The sequence below is a fragment of the Ammospiza nelsoni genome, chromosome 3 (genome assembly GCF_027579445.1).
Source record: "Ammospiza nelsoni isolate bAmmNel1 chromosome 3, bAmmNel1.pri, whole genome shotgun sequence".
Classification (NCBI taxonomy): Eukaryota; Metazoa; Chordata; class Aves; order Passeriformes; family Passerellidae; genus Ammospiza; species Ammospiza nelsoni.
Window position 1 is genome coordinate 26,466,099 of NC_080635.1, and position 25,941 is coordinate 26,492,039.

Genomic DNA, 25,941 nt, shown 5'->3' on the forward strand with positions numbered 1-25,941 from the left:
GCACGGTTCCAACCCTCCGGTATGTACTTGACAAATGACCTTTCACAAGACGTGTAACTTCAATTACAGTGAGCTCCAATGCTGGAGCCGAGGAACTGCAGAGCAAGCGGAATGCTTCTTCCTAACATCGTCTCCGAAACTAAGAGGAAAAATTCCTAATTCACAAAGGAACTTTAAAAACGGCGATGGGAAATGGGCAGGCCGTCTCTTCCTGGGACCTCTCCGCCAGCCTTGCCCTCGAAGCCCTCCAGCCTCCAGCCGGGTTCCATCGTCGGGGCCGGAGCACGCGGGGGCGGCGGCGGCTCTGGGAGCGCATCCCGCGGGCAGCGCCAGCCCGGGACGGGCCCCGGCCCCCGGAGCTCATCCCGCCGGCAGCGCCAGCCCGGGACGGGCCCCGGCTGCGGGCCGCTGCTCCCGCCGGCTGCCGGGGCCGCTGGGCCGCGCAAGCCCCGCCCGGGCCCCGCCGGGGGCGGCCCCGCTGCTCAGTGGCCGCCCGGGCCGTCGCTCAGGCGGCCGCGCCGCTCGCCCGGGATGGTGGGGCGGGCGCCGAGGGGCGCGGGCAGCGCCCACAGCCCGGACGGCGCCCGGCGCGGCGAGCCACGGCCGGCCAGGTCTGAGCTCCCTTTCCTTGACCCCTTCCCTCCCTTCGCGAGCGGGCAGCGCCCGGGCCGGCCCGGCCCTTCCCGGCGGGGTCGGTCCCGGCGGCGGGGCGCGGTGGGACAGCCGGCGCGGTGCCCCCGGTGACACCGGCGGGCGGCGGGTGGCGGAGGGTGATGCTGGGTCACATCACCGCGGGGTGTCGGGTCACGGCAGGACTCCGCGCTGTCTCCAGGCGGTGTCCCCGCGGACGGGGACTGGCGTGCCTGAGGTTCCATAAGGTTCCGTAAGGTCCAGGCTCCTCTCGTCCCGTTGGCGGTGCCGCTGCCGCATCCTTGCTGTCCTCTCAAATATAGAAGAGAGAACACAACTCCCAAACAAACGTGCAAAATTTTGGTACTTTTGAGATACCTACACGGCTAGCTTTCAGAATTTCACGAAATTAAATTGGGACGTAGTGTGGTGTCACACTGCGAATTAAAAGTTGCTGTCATAAGGAAAAGGACATTAAATGGTCTTGCGTGCTTTAATCTTGTTTGCTGCACGCATTTGACACTGGGCAGCCGAGCAGGCAGCAATGAGCTGGGAGGGACAGCCTGGCCCGTGAAATCGGGGTTTGTGGGGGTCTGCGCCCGGGGCTGGAGTGGGCAAGCACTGACGGACTGCATCACTTGATGGGAACAACCTCATCAATACCTAGGAAGCAGCAGAAAAAGCATTCCTACATTAGATTTTGAAGGAAGTTTTAAATAGCGCAGGCAACAGTTTGTTTGAGCAGAGAATTATGCAAAATGAGTCAAATGGAAAATAAAGTTAGCAGTGTTTGGAGGTGAGTAAGGGCCTTGGCCAGCAACAAACCTGAGAATGACTTCCTTGATTCCTACACAGGTCCACTTTGTGTCTCATCATTTCCCTTCTCCAGTCCAATCTTTATGGCACCAAAAATATTTATAAGTGCTGAGTTTGGGTGAAAAGATGGAAGAAATGGACTTGAAATTCAAGAGGTATGGTCCAAATGCATTTAGGCCAGTAAATATTTCAGGATGGTGAAGGTAATCCACTATGTACTGCATAAACCCACGCCCGTTGAAACAGAAGAACTTTCCAAACTTTCTCCAGCAGAGAAAGGACATCCAGAATATATGGACAGAATATGAAGCGTTTGGTTAAACACTGCATTTTGTTAAAAACAGAGGAAAACACTGACAATGTGATAAAGAATATGTAATTTTTTTAACATGCTTCAAAAAGGTAGAACATTGTTCCCTCCCCCCTGAAATGTATTTTGATAATTTCCAAGCAGACAGCAAAGAAAAGGAAATTATATCACTCCCTTTGGGGAGAATGTGACATTCTGACTTCTTGAAGCCTAGAAAGAGGTTTATAAACTTAAAAAATGAAAAAGACAAATTTAATCTTTCCAGACTTGTCAAACTTGTCTCAATTAATTTTTGATGACATAATTAGAACTTAAGGCTTTAATGTGTGCTTTTTTAGTTTACTTCTCAAAAGATTTAACATTTAAAGGCTCAGGGGAAGCGGTGGGAACGGGAGCAGGAAGAAGGGGCGGGCTCCGTGTAGGTTTGAGTGCTGATTCAGAGTGCTCTATTAAGCCAAGAGAAGATGAACTCATTTTTATCCTCCCTTGGGGAATCAGACAAGAAACAGGAAGTCATTGATTCTAAGTAAGATCATTCACTCTCCAAGTGTAAACAGTGCATTATGTGCCTGTAAATATTTCCAGAACCCATTGGCTTGTTGGAAAATACAAAGTAAATTATTACAATTTCTAGCAAAAATCCTGCAATAAAAAGAGTTATTTTCAATCTTTTTATCCATAATGTTTTGCAGTGGAATATTAATGAGTTTGGACATTGGGAAACTACTTGGCTGGACACACTGTTCACTGCCAGAATCCATCTACTCAAATGTTTTGTCTGTTGAAAGACAAACATTTTTAACTCCACCCTGTAATATTGCAACCTATCAAAAAGCAAAAATTCTTTCATTACTTGATGCGTTTGTGTTTTCACAGCCACAAACACTGAAATATCCCACTGTTAACCAGATGTTGGCCTCATCCATTTCTGTTTTATGTAGCTGCAATTAGTTAAAAAGGAAAAACTTAAAATATCCTAAATAGTCTAATAACATGTTGCCACTCCTTATTACTTAGGAGACCAGAATTCAGATAAATCTGCAGCTGAAAATACTTCTCCCCTCCAAAATAGGAGAAGCAGTGCCACCTTCCTCCCTTGAGCAGGGGGATTCTGGACAAGCAGAGAGGATCGTGGATTAGGGACAGGACAACAGTGAGCAGCTTGCTTCCCTGACAGTCCAGGTAATTTTCTGCTAAGCTTAAAAGGAGAATGGCAAAAAACGCCAGAGGTGTCTTGGTCACTAAGGAGGACTGCAGTTGAAATGCTTGTGTTTAGAATGTGGGTGTTGTAGCATCAGCTTAGGAAACTATTTTAATAAGGTACTTACATCCTAGTGATTCCTTGGGGATTCCTGAGTGGGAGATTCCTGAAAAAGGATAGTTGTAACCTCTGGCTTAGCAGTTTGAATCCCAACCTGCAGGACCAAAGGAAGAAAAAGCAAAAAATAGAGCAGCTAATTCAGACAAGTGATTGTGGCAAAATGTTACAAACCACAGGTTTTCTTTCCTAGTTTTCCTTCTAAATTAAGGTATGGAATGAAAGAAACAAGGAGTCTAGGGTATGAGAAAGGAAAGAAAGTTTTGAGCCGGGTTTTTCACCTGTTTTAGTTAAAATGAATTTGAGAGTCACATGAGACATGGGAATTTAGAAGAGAAATAGAAATGACTGTAGCAAAGAAAAGTGAAGGACTTTGATCTGTCTTGTGGTGCTTTTCCTTTTTTCTTCCTGTTGTCAAAAATAACGGAGAAGATCAATTCATGGGTGTTTGGTCTCCAGCTGAGGAGTTTCATGTGGGGCTGCCTCTTCCCATGCAGGGAGGAAGGGAAGTACTTGAAGCTGGGCTTCTGCAGGGGAGGGGGCCTCTCTGTGGAGTCACTCACTCGTCCATGCTAACTATGTCAGGATTTGCAGTGTGGAGATCTATATTAGCCTTAGTCTTCCTCCATCAGCCTCCTTCATCACACTGGAAACAGTGGCTACTTGCCTTTCCTCACCCATGTCCCACTGTTGAGGTGACAAAATGAATGCAGTATAACATCATGAGTTGTAGTTTTTTCTTTGTTGTGATCTTCCAGTGGCCTTCCACTGAATGGGGTTTTTTTACATGTTTATTATTTTTGAGATAAATTGGATACTTAGGAGCTATTCAGGCTTTATTTTCAAAGCCAAACCTAAGTGTCCAGAACCCTGCAAAGGCCAGGCCTTTACTTAGCAAGGGAATTTTGAACTGAATGGTTACATTCAGCCATCCACTTACTTTATTAATCTGTCTACAAATACTTGGAATACAACAGAGCCCAGTCCTTCTGCTTACACACAGATGATTTTCTTGGCTTCTCAGACTCAAACCATGATGAGCCAGCTCTCATCCTGAATAATTTTTCCAGAAATGCTTGTCCAGAAGGGCACTGAGGCTAATTTCCAGAAGGCATGAGTAGTTAAATGTGGATAAAAGCACAGAGTTGAGACTGAAACATGTCTCAACAAGGATGTCCTGAGATCTGAAACAGCTAATGCAAAAAGTTTGTTTTTCATGTGGGGGGTCCATTAGAGACCATTTGCTCACCCACCTTCACATTTGGAATCAGAAACTTCCATCTTGTTAAGGATATTGACTTTTAAAGGAAATTTGATTAAGCAAAATTTTAAAGGACTTTTAAAAGAGTGGTCTGCCAAACATTTAACTTGCAAAAAACTAAATATGCTGCTAACTCACAGGCAGTTACATCTATATAAAACATTTGCTAAGCAAAAGCTCAGTTCCCTGCAAGACTCTCCTGAGTAAGAAAGGATAAATGCAGTAACTGAAGATTAAAATGTGAGATGTGTCTCTGCTTATCAAGGAAAAATAATTGCAGCCATAGCATAATTGAAGAAATTAAAATACAATAAACCTAAATATTATCAACATAGATTTCAGAACTTGATAGTTATGATAAGGGCCTCAGAAAATTAACATACTTTTACCATGTTTTATGAGACTGTACTTGTGTAAAATTTGGGGGCATTCTTGAGATTTATATAAAATAGGTTAGTATGCATCTTAAAATAAAGTCAGACATTAAATACAGACTAAATTTGACATGGGGATTTTTTCCCTTTCTTTTTCCAGCATAAATATGGCTGAACTTTCAGAGCCAGAAGGTACTGTAAACTGGAAGGAAAGATGTTTAACTTTGGAGTCACAGTTAATGAAATTTCGTCTCCAGGCAAGCAAGATCAGAGAACTGTTAGCAGAAAAGGTAGGTCTCATGGGATGAATTTTAATGATGTATAAAGGATTTTATTTTATTATGGGGGTTGATCACAAGTCATGGTTTGGGATTACAAGTACTGAGATTTTTTCAGAAGGGGAAAAATAGCTTTTTACAACAAAATATATGGAAACTATGTATGTTTTAATGCTGTGAAAGAATTTTACACATCAGAATTGCCAGCAAGAAATGTTCATTTTCAAGTAAGAGCACACTGGCAACTCTCCTGCAGAAAAAAATATGTATCCAGTAATCACGTCTACAACACTGAATAAGATTTAACACATTTATTAAGTATTTGAGATGTGATTTAAGACACAGAAATGATCACAGAAAATCCAGAAGTATTAAGTTCCCCAGTATTCTTTAATGTATCATATAATTTACCAGACTTCATTTTCTTATAAGAAGACATCTCCAACATGGCTCATCATCTGAGTCTCTGGTTCCAGAAAGTTGAAAAGTATTGTATCATTTTATTTGAAAAATATTGTTTAAATATTTACTTTATTTTTCAGTGGAGAAACATTTCACTTGGCATATTCAAATACGTGTATCCCAACAGTCAGTTTTCATTGAGCCCATATCTGAAGTATAAAACCCCCACCATTTTATTTACCTGATATTATTTTGACAGAACAAGGCAATTAAAAGAGTACAAGAGACAAAAGATCTTAGAGATTTATTGTAACTATGTAATCATTAAGACTGACTTCAGTGAATTTCTTATTAAAATGTTTTATTTTAGAAACTTTTATAACCTAAATTTTCTATCAATTGCTCCCCCTAAAGAAAAATAAAATTCAGATAATCTGATAGTATGTAAGTGAAAATGCTTTTATTTTTCACATGTGAGTTAATTGTTCTTCTTTGTGCATTTATGCATTGCCCCTTTGAAGCCATAAATACATTTAATCTTCACATTTAGTCCTCTGTGAATCATTCCCACTTTGCTATGTTTTGGTGGGCAAGAGCTAAATAGTATTAAAGCAGGAAGAAACAGATATTTTTGTATTTACCAAGAACTCTGGATGATGTACAAAGTTCCAGATGTGTTCCAGTCCTTTCCTAATAATGCTTAACGTTGTTTTCCTTGACAGCTAAATTAAAATTAACAATTGAGAATGTTTCCATGGAGATACCAATCCTAATTCCAGGATCTTACTCAAAGTCCTTTAGATCCCTATGTGTCATCTATTATTTTATTGATTGTCCACTAAATCTTGCTTGTCAGAAGGCTTCCCTTATTCTGAATAACAAAATACCAGCAAAAACTTTGCCACTTCCCTGCTCAGTGTCCGTTACCAAACGTCTCCCTTGAACAGCAATGAGCCCTCAAGAGATCTCAGCAGATCTCCCCTGACAGCTGCTGGTCACTGCAGCAAATAACCAATAATGTCCTGTTTTTATTCAGCCCTTTTTGTAATTCATGAGGGACATTCTCTCCTGACCAATGGGTTTTTATTTCCTCGAAACACTTGGCAAAATTCAAATAGTTATAATAACCACACCCTCCCTATCTTCAGCTTTGGTGATCCCCTCAAACTTCATTAGCTTTGTAAGCCAACACCTCTCTTTTTAAGGGCCAATTTAACTTTTTCTTTACCTATAATACCTATCCTCAATGCACCCTAATTTTGCTGTTACATTTTCTACTAATTTACCTACTGCAGACATCAGACTTACAGATCAAGAGCTGGTTCAACTATGTCATCCAGTTCTTAATGAATAAAATTTGGCGATTTATTACTATTCATTTAACCTATTCATGGCCTTATTTGTTCTATGAAGGCACTCAACTTCAATTTGAGATGGAAAAAAAATGGAATAAAGAAATACAGTATTTTCTGCATTAGACATATTTTCATTAAGTAGGCATGAAAATTTACAGCAGTATAAAACAAGTTCTAATAAAAAACTTTTTTCATAATACCAAATTCCACTGAAGTTTTATACTTACAGTTAGTACTCCAAATAGTTCTGCTTTGGCATAACTAAAAATATTGCTGTTAGAAAACAGTGTGGTTGAAAGCTCTTAATTTTCTCCTAATCCTGCAACTTTTCTGTATAGCAAATTCTTATTGAAGAGGTATTGAAGAATATTAGGTTTGGGAAGAATAACAAACCATGCAAAAGCCATCCTTTGAAATTTCATTTAAGAATTAAATAAAAAAAAAGTTGAAAAAGGAAAACTACCTGTGCCTTTCATTTCTTTCAAAGCTCAGAGATGAGCAAGTTATTATCATCAGTCTTGGGAGAGAATATCCATCCAAGAGTACAAGCCTGGCTGCTGTAACACTCAGCAGATCATGGGATGCTCACACAGTCAGAGCTGTTAGATCAGGACTATCTGTTCTCTCTCTTTACCCCAGCTGGATCACTGCATTTTGGGATGGAAAGTGACCAAACACCAGACATGACTTTCCTGGCAACCTCCTAGCAGCCATTACTACCAAGTTTTATGCAGCTGCTGCTGATTGTAGTTTTGGCAACCAAAAAGTTAAGATTCATGAACAGTACTTCACAAAATTATATAAGTTTTAAGAAAGATTTTAGAAATTCGAATGCTTGCTATTTGACTTTTCACTTTGTTCATTTACAGTTTGCATTTACAGGTCTTAACTGCTAGAAATACCCTCTTAAATTAATAGCAATGTATGCATAATCATATAATTTCAAATATCACCACAAAAAACCCAAACAAACAAAACAAGATTGATAAAACCACAACTCTTCAGCACTGTGCTCAAAATAAAGTATTCAAAGGCAAATTCGGCTCTCATCTGTGAGAAATAAGACACTGAAATAGATAAAAAACTTCAGAACTTACGTTACTGCCCTCTTGTTTTAGTTTGCCTTACCTGTCTCAGAAATTTTAGAAAAAGCAAAGTGATTACAGGAGTTACATGAGAGAAACATTTTCTGTTGAAGACCACAGGTCCAACAAGTACTCAGCTGGGAAAATTCGACATAATACTCTCCAGAGCAGAGCATTAGCAGACTTCATGAAAAATGATCTTTCTCCTTACTGTGCCATTTTGACTTTTTAATATGAATCTTTCACTGGAATTAATAATAAACTGGAATTCAGTTGGGACAGGCATCAAAATTTGGTCACAGCTAAATAAAATTTGATCATATTCATCTGCAAATTTAGACATTTGGCACAATTCAAAAGCAACCATTTTCAAAATGGGTAATAAAATATTTGCATGTATTTCTGAGCTGGTTTCATTTGCCAATAACTCAGTAGTTATTTTTTCACATGTTTTAATTTTTGAAATTATACTGCCAGCTCTCAGTATTGATTAAAGGAAAGATAAACTCCTGCTAGTTTGAAATTGAACTGCATGGGACTGTTACTCAAAAATATATTTGGGAAATAGGAAAGGGAGTAATGAAGACCCAATTGGCCAGTAGTTGACAGACATCCTGATACTACTGACAAAATAATAATGCAGCTGATATCAGGCTTTATAGGTACTTTCTGGATGTGTTACTCATTATAGAATGAAACACATTGGCAAATGTGTCAGAAATAATTCTCACCCTTACTTTGATTAGCACAGGCCTTTATTTGTGGTTTTGTTTACAATCATCTCTACTCTATGAAATGTGTACTGAAACATTGAACAATAGCAGCAGACAGTGTTCCACTTCAAAGCAGCAACAAAATCACAGCACTGTGGTGTGACAGACATAAAACCCTGTGGGTATTATACTATGTAATTGTTGAAGAAAACAGAGTAAGAATGATACTGTGACAAAAACAGGGAGTCTGTACAGGAAGATAAGAGAAATGGATTGGTGGTAATTCTCCAGCCTTGCTTCTCTGCCTGTGTCTGAGAGGTATCTCTGCAAGACAGTATCAGGGAAAGGAGTTAACATCCTATCACCCCATGTGTATGATTTGCCAGAAACTGCCATTGGGTTCTTCCTCTTATACTTGTTGTATAATTTAGTCTAGAATCAGATTTAAATAAGGGATGTCTTGAATCTAGCCATTTCCAATAGTTGTGAGCTGTGTGAGCCCATAAATGTATTCAGGCTGGATTAACTGAAATACTTTTCTTATACATGAGAAATCAAATACCTTTGCAAAGTTATTTTATTTAATAGCACCTCCGCAAATAAATGAAGAATTAACATGAGAAGTCTGGAGTATATTATTCTAACAGAAGTGTTGTGATTCAGAAAACAAACTATTGACTGTGTTCTGTAAATGTAGGAAGTAGTCATCCTTGAAACTCAGCTGAGGAGTTTGAGAAATTTGCATTGTAAATGTGTTGCAGCAGTACAGCTGCCAGAGCTTTAATTTTTTTTTTTTAACTTGAGGAGAAGAGAGAGAAGCAAGGGAATATACAGCATTTTCAGAAAACTTAATCCATTCCCTGTTGTTTGTTTTTAATACTTTTTCATTTTGCCAAGTAAAGTCTATATTTACAAATCTAACATGCAAAGAAAGAAACCTTGTTGAAGTTTGAAGCAGAAGCTGCTGCTGTTAGTGGGAGAGGTCTTTACAGGAATTTAAGGAATGATGTTAGAAAGTATCCTAGTAAGCCAAATTTAGGATGGCTGTGAAACTGAGCTTTAAGCAGAAACCTGTATTTTAATGCAGCTTGAGTCTTACATATGTGGAGAGTTTACAAAAAACCCTTTGTTAAGTAAAAAATTACATGTTTCTACTGCAAGTTTAGCTTCCAGCTGGTATTTCAAGTCACAGGAAAAGTTGGTGACCTTCATTCTTTTCCCCGTAAGTGCATTTTTCACCTACAATACGCATGCAATATAAGGTATAAAGTTGATGTTCTTCCTACCACTAAAAAATCATTTTAGTAGGGGAACTACATAGCTGTGTTAAATTCCCACTTGGGCAGCCTCCACTGAATTTCATCAGACCCCATAAGGACTGAGTGTGGCACTAACCCAACTGCTGTGTTATGGGCTGTCCAGTAATACTCAAGTTTCCTATGAATGTCTCCAAGTTTGTTTCCTGCAGTGTTGAGGGTCATTATGTTATGCTTTAAGTGGTTTTCAACAAATATAATTGATTATGAGGGAGAATTCTTTTCATATGTTTGTTGTTTTAACCTTCCACTTGGATATTCTCTGTATACAGGCTCAGCTAGCAATGAGTGTGTACATCACAAATGTGATATTATTTATGGTTTCTGAACAGATTATGAAAATTGAATGATAATCAATTTTTAGACTAAGTACTATTTTCAGTATATTCCAAAGCTTAAAGCATTTTGGACTTTGTCTTACAAACCAACAGCTAAATCCATGTCCCACTGTATTTTTTATTTCTTTCACAGTCCTATTTATGGCATGTCATTTGACATTTGAAAATGAAGCAGATGCAGTCTGTTTCGTTATCTCTGGCATGGCAATTTCATGTTTAATGTTTTTGGAGGAAAAGTCAGTAACTCATTGGACTTACGCAGTGATTGCCAATATAAAAATCATAAAAAAGCACAATGTGTATTTCCATTTGCAATCAAAGGATTATGAAGAGTAAAGGGGAGCAGAATACAATTGAACAAAAATTACTCAGATGAAGGTTATTTTTCAGTATTTAGTTGTCTTTAAAAATTCTTCTCATCGTGAGGAATAATACAGTTGCAGTTAGGAAGGTACAAATAGGAGAAAGCAGGGAGAGTTAAGGAGAATAAAAGTTTATATGAATAGAGTAGTAGGTTTGTTTACACTTTTTTAATACCTGCCTTATAGTTTCATTATTATTCCTTGTCTGTTATTAAGTTTATGTTATGCCTTTTTAAAATGGTGGAGCTTTTTCTTGTTTTGTAGTTTTTGTACATCTTAAGATGACATTCTTTCTAAGGAGTTTGCAAATGGAAAAAAAAAAGAGAACTCAGGAAGCAATAAATTAGTTGTTCTTGTAGAGGCATGGCTGGGTAACGGCATGAAGAGCACAGCCTTGGCTGTGAGGCCAGAGGATTAATATCTCCTGTCTGGCAGTATTCACTTCTGTCCCAGCCCACCTAACATGGGGAAATTGATGGAAGTTGTGGAAACTGCAATAGTGGGTCTTTAGCCAATCTAATACTTGTTTAGCATTTCACTTATAGGATCTACAAAATTTTGTTCCTCATTTTTGATGGTGAGAACTCTTTTTGCTCATTCAATTTTAATTTCCCTGGGAGTGTACCTTCTTGCTTTAAATACCTGTTATCTTGCCTTTTAAGTGCAGAATGCTGCCATATATATATTTCTGGAATCTCTTGCTCCTTTACCATGGGTTTCCAAAGTGTCCTATACACTTCAATGGCATGAATAAACTCAGTTTCAGTCAAGTTTTCATTTTTTGGAAATGTTGGCTGTGAGTGGTACCTTTGTTTCCCAAGCCATCACCTCTCAGGCAGCGGCACATCCTGGTTCAGGAGGACGCTCGTGTTTCAGCTCTAATCAGAAGCCACAGTTCAGGGAGGCACAGGTAGCAGGATTTGCTCAATTGCAGTACAGTCATCAGTACAAAACAAAGCAGATGAACATATTTTTGAAATATGTTTGTTTTTTTCATGTGAAGCACTAAAATTTTCCTTGCCTGCTGAAGGGCTTTGGTACCTTCTTCCCTCTCGCTGAATATCTTCACTCCTTTAAAGATTTTGAGTGCTCTGATAATGTTTGTGCTAAGAGTGGCCATCTACCTAATTTGTCTCTGCAATTTAACTATCAGGATAAGATCTGAGTTGGGAAAGATGACAACCAGGAAGAGGGAATTTCCTAGTGTTTTACCAGGCTTAGGAAAGTTCTGTGACTGACACTGGGAAAAGCACAGTTACTGAGCCAGCATTACATGCTGCTCAATCGTCCCTCACTACACTGCCTCCTCAAATCCCACTGCTGAATTTAACTTTTTAAATCTGTATGTTTGCTGGCAGCTGTCCTAGACTATGAATTCTGGAAAAGTTCCCTCTCTGGGCTTTTCTGTTTTATATTTTTAAGTTATATAATTTCCCAAAGAAATGATGAATTTTACTACAATGAACTCAACTGAAATGTGAAAGATTTTTTTTTTCATATGTACTTTTCACTCAATTAATGACCACCAGAAAACCTTTTGTGCTAAATAATTCTTAAAGTCATGTCTAAGTATTGAAAAGAACTTGAAAGAAGTAAAATAACTCAGTAGTCTAATCAAGGAGAGCAATAGAAATTTTGAGCCTGTGTTTCTTTCATTTTGGAAACTGAGCAAATAGAGACATAATTTTTGGAGGTTTCATTTTGTTCTAAGGAAAGGCTTTTGTGCTAAGCACAGTTCAAAGGAATAAGCTGAATTGCTAAAAAGGAGAAGAAAGAGAGGCTTGCAATTAAGAAGTGACTTTTGCCTACCTAGGAGAGCAGTGCCAGAAATTCTGCAGTTAGAAGTGAACAGGATTGCAGTTCTGCACATGCAGATTGTAGAACTGCTGGTCATCTGCAGAAGTGGTTGTGTCTGTTTGTGGTGTGTGCACGTGTCTGCACACATAGATGCAACTTTGACATCAAAGAATCAAATTGTTTTGACACTTTCTACATTTGCGTGACAAAATAAAAAGGAATTGGTTAGATGGCAAATTTGCAGATGAAAGTTTGACCGTGCTTTGTTCATGAGAAGAATTGTAGCCTTTTACCTGTTAATTGGTATTAAAAATGAAGAAGATAGGAGAAGAAAAAGCATGGGTGAGTGCTGAAAAGTGGCAGCTTGCAAACTGCCAGGTTGTGAGCCTAAGCTGTGTTGTAGTAATCACAACCTAGGCGAGCATTCAGGTGAGATCTGAGGTAAATACAAGGCTGTCGTTTTCTGAATTTAATCCACATGACTAATTCTTTATATGATTTTTTTTTCATGTAGGAAACAATAACAAGCCATAAAATTTCATATGCAATACATGCTTGGTCTGTAAGTAGCATAAGGAACATTTAAGTCCCATTGAGACTTACCCTTTAGTCTTAACCCTTTTGGGGAGATCTGTGACAAAAAGATTAGGTTCAGAAAGCAGTTAGTCATTTTGAGGACTAAAAAACTGAGTAATACTTTTATAGGTTTCATATTTTTCTAGGGAAAAGCCATTGTGCCAAAATACCAATTTTTCACTGAAGGCATATTTAATTTTATAAATGCAAGTGAGTCTGAAGTGTCATTTCCTAGGTTATATAGCAAAATGGATTTCTGCTAATAAGTTAAATGCAATGCTGGTAAATTAAAGATAAATCTGTCTAATTATTGTGTTCCCTTAGGGATAAAAAAATCAGTCAATAAAGAACAAAGTATTTCTTCCCCAAGGAAGAAATGTGCTCATTCCTTCTTTGCAAATTATCTTCTTGCTTATTTTTCTTGTGAAATGTTAGTATATGTATTTTAAATCTCTTTTCTTTAGTTGTTTTCTCTATATGGCTTAATTAGGTCATATTTAAAGTTTGTTGTAGCTTATAAAGATCTACCACTGCCCTTATAGAGAATGCATAATACATCCAAGAGAAATGTCAAGGCAGAAGGAATAATGTTGGAAAATATGGATGGAACATACCTAGTCAGGTTTTTAATACATGAGTAACAGAACTAGGAGGAATGTTACTGTATTTTCCTGAGCTGAACCACTAGAAGAGAGAGCTTTTTGGAAAAGGAGTCATGCTTCTAGAGCAGTTTTACCATTACTTTTAACTGAAAAATATGTGCAAGGCTTTATATGATTGGGCACAGCATATTGTAAAACATGCAAACTGGTTGTCATCAAAGCCATTCAGAAGCAGATTACTTGCTTTTAAGAAGTACTAACTTTTCTTCTGGAAATGCAGAGATTTGTTGAAATATTTGGTCTAAACATAGGAATATAGAATAAAAAGAGGAAATATTGGTTAGAGGTAGTAGCTGGCAGGCATAATCTTCAAACCATTTATAAATTTACCAAGCATCAAACACACACAAAAAAACTCTCCAGATCTTTTGTCTTCGTAGCTTCTATTAGAAGGCACTTCTAAAATCTTTTTTACTCAATGTGAAAAGTGTGTTCTAGTTGCCAGGCTCTGTGTATATCAGGCACCTCTGAAAGACAGTTGGAGGTAGGTTTATTCCTCAATTCCTTCTCCTATTTATTTATAGAAGTAACAATATACCCATGTCTCTGGTTTTGGTAAGTCCTATGTGATCTGAGAACTGGTAGTTCACTGTATCTAAAAATGGGCAGATTTACTGCTTTTATTTTTGCTTTTTTTTTGCTTTTTTTTTTTTTTTTTTTAATACTGGGGAACATTATTTTTCAGGCACAGATAGTTTGGGCTTTTTTTTCAGATGATGAAGATTTGAAAGGTTGAAGTGCAAGGAAAACAACAGACTCTAAACATATAATTTGAAAATCACTAGAAGTTCTGCATTTCATCAACAGACAAACTGTTCATAAACATTAGGTTTTAACTTATTTTTCCTTTTTAAAAACTTAGACTTATTATCAACATGTTTGGAAAGGCATACAGAGGAGTGATGCTTTCTTTTTGTTCATAATTGGTTGTATTTTTTCCTATATGTATTTCAAAAAATCTATGTGATACAACTGTATTGTTTATAATATTAAAAACTAGGAGACATTATATCATACACTGATTATAATGTGAATTTCAAACATGAATGGGATAAATTATGTTGAATATTGACTTGGGTAAAAAATAGGAGTTTGATCCTATACATCACAAACATTTTTCAGATTTCAAAAAGAAACTAATTACAACAGTTTTCATTTTTAAAACAAAATGTTCCCTTTAAAATTGTTAAAAAGCTATTTCAAGTAACAAGAAAGTTATAATTTTAATGCTGTAATTTCTCTCTAATACACACTTCAGGAATAATGATCTCTACAATATGTACAGAAATGAAAGTATATATACACATATATGCATACAAAAGGCATATTTTTGAAATTTGTGAGTGATGACTTTTGAGTTTATACCCTTTGCTGATTTAATGTAATATGTGCTTTACCCAAATGAAAATTTCTTTACTTGCACAAAAAACATTTCTGAACACAGCCAAGAAACTTCCAGGTGAACCTTGAAAAGGAATCACTTTATGATTTGCCTTTGTATTGTACAAAATTCCCAGTGACTGTGTGTTGTACTTCAATGTCCAGACCTCCAAGGCAGTACACCTCTGGTTTTATTGCTGCCATGTTTCTTCAAAGCATTCACTATTTATTCACATGTGGCATTTCTCTGTTCATTGTTTGAACAAAAATAGCTCAATTTGATGAGTGTCAGATGTAGAGTAGTTATTTCCTTACTAAGTTTAAAACCAAATCTGTTTCTAACAATAGAAACTATTTTCTATAATTCATTAATTGATGCAGCATGCACTAATCTGTTTTCTGGAAATTGTAAGAGGATTTTTCACTTAAAGACAGAAGGAGAAAGTGCAGATTAAAGTAGCATCGGTTCTTCTGTACCTGTGTTCTTTAGTCAACATGCATCTATATTTTGTATATTTAAGACTGTAAAATAAAAACCAGCATAGATTATGACAGGACATCTCTGAATTCTTACTGAATTTGCACCAATGCAATGTGGGTGACAAGAACAATTCCTTACAAGAGGTGTGTTGAACTGGGGCATTATTTCAAGTTACCTTATTTAGGACATGATAGAAAATTAAGCTTGAACATATATCACATGCCAAATGTTATCAATAACATGATGGCCCTCCATGTTTCTCCTGGGAAGTCAACTTTATGTCAGCTGATCCTATACAGACTGTAGTTCATTTGAGCAATGTTTCACCTAACAGCTGATACAAAACATGATCCAGTGATGGCTGGCAATTTGCTGAGGTGTATACAGAAAGAAGTTGGTGGGGCAGAGGTCTGGTTCAACAGATCTTTCTTTTTTTCAAATGGAATTCTTTACAAAGTCAGAGTTGGTTGTCAGTATTCAGGATCCTGCCACAGTGAGAGTTCTGTGTCTGACATTTGCCTCTGATTGTGGATATGGCTGCTGTTACCTGCCACATCCATCCTCAGGTTAAGGAATTTTTTTTTAATTTTTATTTGAGGATATTAAGCTATAAATGCATGGTCTGAAATGGCCTTTATAGTCTTTGGATACAGAGGATTTAGTATAGCATTTTATTCTTGATGAGTTCAAAGCATGACTTAATTTAAACCATTAGCCATTCAACCAGCCTCACATTTCCCCCTTCTCTCAGTAATGCTGTGATCACTGTTGAGAAACTTGTCATTCACTTAAGAAGAAGGTTTAAGGTTTTGTTTTTGAAGAAAAATTCTTCCCTTAGAAATGGTTCCAATCTTTTGCCCAGCATGTTTGTTTGATAGCCTTCAGAGTCTGCTATGGTAGTCATTCCTTCTGTTGAACTTCACAGGCTTATAAACAAGCAAACCAGTCAGAGTATAGATGTAAATTTAATTTTTTCAGGAAAAAACATCTGATGATTATTTATGCAAATGGGAAAACCATATTTTTAAAGTTTCATTATTGTTACAGTAGACCCTGCAAAACAAACCTATATAAACTCTAAATAATGGGAAAATCAGGACTCACTCAGTAATTATTATGTAGCACCAAAATTATTGAAATGCTGGCATATTTAATTTTAACAGATGTGCTCATGTGTGGTAACCATGATATTTGATTTGACCATGATACTTGATCATGTTTGGTAGCCATGATATTTGATTGGTGATTTGCACCAATCCAGTGTGGGTAACAAGAAATTCCTTACAAGAGGTGTGTTGAACTGGGGCATTCAGCATGTCAAACTGCTGAATAACATAGATTGCTTTTTTTTTAATATGAGTCTCCTAAAGGAAACTGAAGACCCTGTAGAAATTTTGCAAATAAAATCTCACATTTATCTGTTGCCAGGAAGCTGATTGACATATCCATATTGTGAGACCACACAGGGATTCTCAGCACACCTTCTTGAAACCTTCATAGTTAACTACTGAAGAGGCAAAACCAGACTTTGTTCTTCCCTTCATAATGTTGGAATGATCTTTCACTTGGTGGTATTCTCTCAGCTTCTTTGGCTCCTGGCTTTATGTTCATCTTAGCAACAGCTTTATTCCAATCATATTCTTTGTCTCAGTAGTCTACATGAACATATTATTCTGTTCCTGGTTGTCACAGCTGGCCATTTGTCTCGTTGCAGGGAAGATTTGAGACTCTCAATATGAGTGTTCAGCAAGCTTCGTTTATTGAAGAGAGCATCAAACTTTTATACACAACAAGTAATAAGCTCATGAATATTCTGCAAGCCAAGTGACCTATTGGTCATGCTATACCATCAATTCTTCCTCATTCTTTTGGGCTTACATTCCCTTTTCTCACATCTCTCTGTCTACTTGTTATAACACAGTTTGGCTCCAAGGTCACGGTGCTTTTGCAGGTGTAGGGACCCAGATTAGCCATGGTCCTGTACTTTTCCAATTCTTGGTTAACTATTTTTCCAACACCTGGTCCTGTACAACAGTGTGTGTTCCTGACAAGAAGTGCAGTGTGCAGGGTCAGTGAACAGCCGGGGAAGGAGCCTTCAGTGCACGTTCTCCAGGATTCTCCAGGACTCCAGTGGTTGTGTAGAAGAGCAGCAGAACACTCAGAGATCATGAGATGCTGCTGGAGAGCCCAGCTGTTTGCAGCTTTAAGCCAAGTTGGAGCTGGTTGCACTGCAGTGGCAGCTGGGTGTACTTGGCAAGCAACATTTTCAGGTTTTAATTCCATTTACTAAACCTGTCACATTGCTGATACTGCCTTACAGATGAAATGACCTTAACTTATGGAACACCAATTGCCAGTTGCTGCCATGCATTTCCAAATTGCCTGTGAAAGTTGATGAACAACTTGCTGCTCATCAGTGAATTTCACAATATAAATATCTGAAGTTTTCTGTCATAATATTATAATTTCTGTCATAATGTTAATAGTTTTCTGTCATAATATTAAGACTCAGAACATTATAGAGTATTAGTTCATTATTAGTACCTGCACTTCCACTGTGCCTTTACTACAGTGAAATGTTAGCTGACCATATATTCAGCTATAATAACCAGAATAAATAACCACAATTTCTGAATCCCAACTCACTAAAAAATAAATGTCTGAAAAATGATATTAAAGTGAGTCTTGCAAACCAAATTTCTGTTTGAATGTAAAACTAAAAAGACAGATGGAAAGTAACCTTAGAAGTCAAAATTCCAAAAATGAAACTCAAAGTTAAAATCTTAACTTGAGGTCATTTAAATATGAAATTAAATATGTGACCAGAGAGGAACAAAGAAGGCTAATCTCCCTGTCCATCTGGCAAATGGATGACTAGGAAGATCATATCCTTAGAACTGTTCTTGCAAAACAACTCACTGGAGACCTGACCATAACCATGTGGATTGTGAAATAGTTGTTGCTCTTGTATCAGTGATGTGTTGTGGTATTATTATAATGTAGACTTTGGGGTTTTGTATTGTATGAGAAAGTACTGGAAGGTGAGTCATAGTTGCTTTTTTTTCTGTTAGTTTTCTGTTTTTTTCTGAAAACTCATTTTCTCCATTTTTAATTACTGATTGATAGAAAATGATGATTCTGTCCTTGTATGGATATGGTGCTAAAGGTTTCATGTGACTAGCAGCATAAGTGGGAAGAGAAAAAAAAGAGATGGAGAGTGAAAAAGAAACTGAAAGATGCCAGAAATTGAGTACAAACAAGATAGGATGAAACTGATTATTTTAAAACCATGCAGTAAATTGAAGAAGGAATAAATGGGTTCCATTTGCATTATTTGAATCATATGCTTTTCCTAGACCAATTTTCAAGCTGAATACTGAGTATGGCAATATTAATTATTTGATGAACTGAGGTCTTATCTAGATATTTCCTGAGAACCACTAAGCCCTTAAGTCGTGGAATATCTTATGAATTGTCAAGTGTTACTTCAAACCAGGGCTTACTTATTAAAAAGGTCAGCAAAATCAGACTAAAGGGCTGTTAACAAAATGTAACAAAATGTAAACAAAGTATATCTTTCTGGCCTGTTCTGTATTGTTGGGAAAGCCTTCAAAATAAATCCTGTAAAATGCAGGGGTTTTCCAAGGCCCTGGGCAAAGACTGAGCCCATGATTCATCAGGCATGGCTGTAAAGTAAGACATCAGGGTCTTCTCTCAGAGGTGACCTGCCCTTCTCCATGGACACTGCTCTCTGTCTTCATCCACTGCTGTGCAGCACCTGAGGCCACCTGTCCCTTCTGCCACATCTGCCTTCTTTCGTGCAACACTGGAGAAGTCTGGGACAGTCCTTGTAATCTATTTCTCCAAAACACTAAATTTGTCAACATCAGAAGGATTAGCAGCCACGTTCCCTCTACTCTTGCGTCTTTTGGAAGAACATGAGGAAAGTTTCAGGGCTATTGTCAAAGGAATTTTTACTCTTGGTAGCAGGGGAGAAAAAGCAGTGTGTCATATGACAGCTAGAGAATTAATTATGAAAAAAGGTGTATATCTTTTTTTCTGTTGAAGAATATTTACAATGTTTTAATACAGTCACAATTCTGTTCCAGTCTGACACACACAGTTTATCCTTTTATTTTTATGTTTCTGCCCACCACGTGTCCTTTCCTTTTTCAAAACAGACCATGAAAATATGTTTTCCTGGTGAGAGGCAGAAGGCATGGCTATTTAACTGTATGTTTTTATACATCTACAGATGCAGCAGCTTGAGAAGCAAGTTATAGATGCTGATCGTCAGGCAGAGAGAGCGTTTCAGCAGGTATAAATGGAATAAATATCTCCATTAGCTGTGTGCATGTGGTACTTTAATGAGGTGAAAGTCAAAAAATTGCTTGATTTTTAAGTACTTCTAAAAATGGAGAAGAAGACAGTTTCCTTTAAAGTCTATTGATTTGTCTTAACAGAGAGTCCTAACACCTTTCTTTGCTCACTATTCAGTTCATTTCAATAAAGTCAAAGCTAACATCACAAACCAAAAGTAGATACATGGAATGAGCTTCTTCATTAGTGCATCATGAACCTTGGATACGTGATGCATGTGGAAACAAAGGGGAGAGGAAACAATGATCTGTTTTAGAAGATCTGTAGGAAAATAAAATCAGGCTACCCAATACACCTTTTAAATAGAACTGTTCTGTGTTGTTTGTTCCTCTTGTAGAAGTTACATCATTTAAAGAATGAGATCGTAGCTAAATATTGAACTGAAGTTGCCTTTTGATTCCAAATAGCAGACTTAAGCTAATGTAGACATTTTATGAACATATCTCTGGTATCCCTGAAACATTCCTCAGATCTTACTGTGAGACAGATAGAAACTGAAAATTATAAGACTAAAATGTTTATGTACTAATTTGGAGTTAGAAAACATTCCTGACTGCAAGCCAAGTATTTTTAAGCAATTTTTTAGAATGCTACCGATAATTTGCTGGGTTTTTTTATAGTGTGCAATTGTTTTATTTATTAAAACATTGTTTACAGCTCCCTGTAGATAAATTGCATTCTTCCCATACTGGTGTTTCTAAAAGCTTCTGTGTTACAAAACTAGAAGCCTCTCACAGATAGTAACAAAATCTGTGTAAGATCTTTCAGTGCTTTGCCAGTCCTGTTGGTATTAAATGAATAGGGAGATGTAATGAACTGTGGGGTTTCTTCTCAAATAGGTTTCAAAACTTTGCAGGGTTGTCTTGAATCTTAAGTGCAGAGGCAACTTTATTTTGTGATTAAATTACTAGCTTTGACTTGGAGTGTTATGTTCCTTAAACTTTTATATTTGACTTTCCAAATAGGTGCAGATCATGGAAGAGAAATTAAAAGCAGCAAATGTTCAAACAAGTGAATCAGAAACCAGGTTGTATAAGAGATGTCAAGATCTGGAGATCCTGATACAAGATAAAAATGATATAATACAAAAATTGGAGCAACAACTTGAAGAACAGGTTAGGAATAATGGTGTTAAAAAAGAGAAACATCAATCCCCTTTTTAATTATATAAAAGTAAAATAAAAATTTAGATCAATGGATGACAGAAAAGTTTACCATTATTTTTGTTGTTTGATTAAAGAGGTTCCCATTGGAAGTATATAATTTGAATAGTGCTTATTCCTTTTCAAATTAAGCTCTGGCTTCCATTGAAAGAACATGTGACCTTTAAGAGGAGAAAGATGATATTCCTCTTCACTGTCCCCCCTGAAGAGCTTTCATTCTTACTAGAAGAAGGAGGAATAGCAGCCTCTGTGAAGACTCTATTCCTCATTTTTAAAAAATCACCATGTATTACCCAGGAGCCTGAATTACTTCAAGCAATCTTGGGATTTGTGTCTGAAGATGCTACTCAGGCAGATTGTATTACTCAGTGAAAAATATGCTTATGTCAATTTTTTCCAGAAGCAAATAAGACTGCAAGAAGCAAAAATCATAGAAGAAAAAGCAGCTAAAATAAAAGAATGGGTGACAGTCAAGCTTCATGAGGTATAACTCTTGCTACAATACTTACACAGGGAATATAATGGTGTGACTGGATATCCCTTAGACCTTTTGGCTGTTAAAGGCCTGCATGCCTTGGAAACATTGTTTCCCAGTTTCACTGATTTTCTAGTTATTCTCTGGAAAGGAGAATTGAAAACAGCACAGAGAGCAGAGTGTCCATGTCATGTAAATTCTGATGTCTGATTTGGTCAGCCAGTATGATCTGGGTCCTCTTTCTGAAGGAAGGACCCAGCACTGGTCTCGAAATGTCAACTTCTCCACTACTTGAGAGAGCTTAGCTGGCAAACTCAGCTTATTCAAGCAGATGCCTAAAGTGTGAATAATCTCCAGAAAGCCAACCAAGCCTGCTGGGGCCTGGCAGAAATAAGGCCTTGATCATTTTTTATTACACAATGCCCACACTACCCTTAGTCATGAATAGTTTCAGGGACACCAGCTCTAGTTTCAAGAGACCAGTTGTCTCCTTTTTTCCTCTGCTGTGGTAAGATAACCATGTCTCTGCCCTGCCTAAAGCTGCCAGCTTTGGGGTGCAGCTGTGCTTTCTCCTCCCTGGGTGTAGAATTCAAAGTTGCTTGTAAAAGTTAAAATCTTACTCTCTTGTAGTTAACTGGAAGTTATACTCAAGTTGAAAAACAATTAAGTTATTGTTTTTGAAGTAAGAAACTAGAAGGTTCTTACATAAAATATTTACTTTTCATCTGTGGGGGCTAAAGTAAATTATTTATAAATAATTTAATAAAAATGCCATTAAATTTAGCTAAAATTACCAGGAAAAAGTTTGGACAAAATCAAGTATGACTCAAAGTATTTACTTATTCTTTATGGAAAATCTCAAGCCAGTTTCACAGATGTGACTAAGTGTCACTCAGTGGGGAGTGGAATTGCTGGCTCCCTTCTGTGTGACAAGGGATACTCAGATTCAAATCTGTTTGCCTAATCTGGAGCAGGAGTTTGAACCAGCATCTTTTACCTCCCACTGGGGGGCTACAGCAATGGGTTGTTGTTTTTATTTATTTCCTGTACAAACACTTTTGTTTGGTATAAAGTTTGTTGGCGCCTGTTTTGTTTTTTGGGTTTTTTTTGGTTTTTTTTTTTTTTGCTGTGGGATAGTAAGGAGGCATTAGGACCAGAATTCCCTCTGATTCCTCTGCTCACTCTTGCTTTTGCCAAATGGCACAGGAGTTTGTAATTCTAGCCTTCTGTTTTTATTGAAAATGCCAATGCAGTTTTCTTTTTCCTCTTATTTATTAAGGATTGTTAAAGCAGTCATGGGTTTGCTTGGTTGGGGGAATGATTTTGGCAGAATTGAACAAATAGTCATTGCGGGAAATTTAGTTGTTCAGAATAAAGAACAACTCTAAATAAAAGAACAGCTCTAAATGAAAGAACTACTCTAAAGACCTAGACTGGTATTTAGAGTAACAGAGAGGAGATTATTATTTGAACTAGCTCTGTCCTTAGATAAGCAGAAATTCAGAGAAAACATAAAAGATGTAATGACTTTAAGATTTGTTTCACCAATGGATGAGATTACATTTATATGCTTTTAGTTAGAGGTGGAAAATCAGAACCTTCGCTTGATCAACCAAAAGCAAACCAAAGAGATGAAAACAGTACAATCTAAACTGCAAGGTAAATGTACAAATCTTCTGAAAACTTCTCTCTCTATGGCATATTTCTTTCTATTCCCTATTAATTTGTGCATCTACATGATTGAAAATATTCTGTGAAATCACAAAGATTTCAGAGAGTATGAACTGACATACAGGTGACTGTATATGAAGGTGTTAGGAAGGAATCATTTGGTTTTATGCTGAAATGACACAGACAAGGCACAACTGGTATTACTGGAGTGAATGGGTACCACTGTTACTTCAGAGGTTCTACAAGTAGCAAGATTTTACTGGATTTAGGACAGAGCTTTGCTTTCACATCTTTACAGCATAGGTGGTCATAAAACTGTTAAAGAACACATGAATGTCACTCTGCATTTGCTTTTTCTAGCAAAGGGTCAGCTGGGAATCAGAACTCCAATCAGATATTTTTTGTTACTACCTTTGACTACAGTGATCCAAAATCTAAATTCAGACCCAGTATCACTAAGTTCCTCTCCAAATGGGTACAGCAAATTTAAAACTCATGAAGTGTAAATAGAAAAGAGAGGAATATTCCCTCCAAGAAGCATTGTTATAAGATCAAAATTGAATTTTTTTCCCCACCATGTTGCCTGTTCACCAACTTAAGTGTGTCTGAAGGTTCCCCTTGTCCTCTCCACATTTGGTTGATCTGACAATTTACTATAATTTGAAAATTTTGTTAATTTGCTACCTAGCCCTCATTTGTTGATAATGTATCTTACATATACATGTAAATACACAAATATTTAGAAATGTGTGTAGAGGATATGGATAATATGCATAATATATGAGAATACAAAAATTTACAAATTCATATACAATATAAAGCTTTTAAACTCAAATGCACTTTTCTGTTAATGAAGAAACTGGATAGTTTTGGTTCTTTGCTATCTTTTGATAAGTAGCAACATACTTCTTCCATATACTTCTAGTCATTCTCTTCTGAGAGATATATTTAAAGGCTTTTTGACACCAAAACTTTTGTAGTTTCCAATGCACAGTTACTGATGTGCCCAAAAATATTAAGAAATTTATTACCGTTTGTAGTGTCCATGCTGGTGACAGGCTATAAATTATGAACATGTGGTACTGTTTTAAGCAATTTTACAGGTAGGGTAAGGGCCTTTTGTTCCTGGATCCACCACAGGGATTTTTATGAACAGGGATGGACATATTTCATGTTTGAGGCAGTTCATCAATTTCTGCATTCACTTTCTCTTGAAGTTCTCCTCCATATAGACCTTCTAAACCTGGTAACTTACTCTTCTGTATTTCCTGTGAAATTGTTAAAAGATTTTTTTCTTTCTATTATTATATAAATTTTTAAGAACTAGAAACATTACTCTGGGTTTCTCCTGATACAGAGAGATGTCAGGTAGCTTTTTTTTTTTCCTATAATACATTTTATTATCTTTTTTTTCCCTAAATTTTAGTTACCTTTAAAAAAAAACTTTGCACTGTAGAGTAAAGAGAAGAGTTGCATAGCTTGTTGTATCTCACTAACACAAGATTTCTGAATTACTATTCTTCAGAAGCTACTGGTAAGAAATCTGTTACCTCAACACAAAAGCCTGGAGAGTGTCAGCGACTAAGCAGTTTGACTTTTGGATGCTTTTCAAATAGAGCAAGAAGTCCTCAACCCTCTCCTAAGCTTGAAGAAATAAGCAAGGCTTCCTCTAAGGAGTCAGACTACCTTGAAGGCAAAAGCATGCCAGGTACCTTGTCATCAACACTGCCATCTTTGTTCTGACACAAGCAGGAAACTAAAATCAACAACTCTGTCAGTGCACCCAAACTAGCTGTTTTCAAACTGCATACCACTACTGTGTCCCTCTGCATTGCTACTCTTCTATTACTAGGAAGAAATCATCCCGTTGAGCACTAGAATCTCTGTAATACCACTAATACATTATCTGGCAGCATGCAGAGGCTCCTGGGTGCTTTGGCTGCAAAGTAAAGATGTGGCTGTGACCTTTGTTGTTGCTCTGGTCCTTTGCTCAAATCCCTTGTACTGTTTATGACTTCAGTATTTTCTCCACAGTTAATCATGATATCCAAAATGGCAACCTAAAGTCTTTTGAAAATCAGAAACTGAAAGAGATCCTATGAATATTTTGTGTATTTATATTACAGCAAGTTCATTATGAAGGTGGCTATGTATTATTACTTCTATTTTTACAGAGGAGGGAATTGAAGTAAGAGTGATTTTTCCCAGAGAAAGGATAAGACATAGAATCTTAGGCTTGCCTAGATGGAAACAGATAATTTTGGGGACTTCATTACTTAATGTGGGTGAAATTAACACCTGAGTTATTCAGTCCACTTTAACTTTACACAGGTATTTAACACAGACTTTTCTAAGTGTCTGTGTAGAAAAATCCTAGTTCTTGTATCCAGTTTAATTTGAGAACATGCAGGCCTCACTAACATGTTGCAAGCTCTAGCTCTCTCTTGTAAAACCAGGTAAAAGCAAAGAGCAGGAACAAAGCTATTTTTAACACAGCGTCTTTCCTGAAGTACTTTCCATGAGACTCTTGTGTATTTTAAGCATTCACCATTGGGAATACAATAATAGCTCCCAGAATAAATTTCTGTGTATAAACACTGTAGAAATGCTCACAATACTTGATTTGTTAATGAAAATCCTTTCTGACAAGCTTTATTAAACTTTAACTTTCCTTAGATTTAATAAAGCAGCTAAATTTGTATGCCCTCTTAAGTAGTTGGCTTTTTGTTAGTTTTGTTTGTTTGTTTGTTTTCACACATACATGGCTTTAAAATATTGCTCCAGTCTGCTTATCTTTA

The 25,941-nt window shown here is 37.2% G+C and overlaps 1 protein-coding gene across 2 annotated transcripts in view; it reads left to right on the plus strand.

Moving 5' to 3' along the window:
* Positions 1–522: 522 nt before the first annotated feature.
* PLEKHH2 (pleckstrin homology, MyTH4 and FERM domain containing H2) overlaps positions 523–25,941 on the plus strand; it is a 54,415-nt gene continuing 28,996 nt past the window's right edge. Inside the window, exons 1-8 of one of the 2 annotated variants that reach the window (XM_059469011.1) lie at positions 537–611; positions 1,486–1,601; positions 4,870–4,999; positions 19,710–19,772; positions 20,800–20,949; positions 21,398–21,481; positions 23,050–23,131; positions 24,669–24,851. In XM_059469011.1, the coding sequence (XP_059324994.1) occupies positions 1,573–1,601; positions 4,870–4,999; positions 19,710–19,772; positions 20,800–20,949; positions 21,398–21,481; positions 23,050–23,131; positions 24,669–24,851 (721 nt within the window). In that variant the 5' untranslated portion in view covers positions 537–611; positions 1,486–1,572. Of the gene's footprint in view, positions 612–1,485; positions 1,602–4,869; positions 5,000–19,709; positions 19,773–20,799; positions 20,950–21,397; positions 21,482–23,049; positions 23,132–24,668; positions 24,852–25,941 lie in introns of both variants that reach the window. The other variant, XM_059469010.1, reaches the window with a different exon arrangement.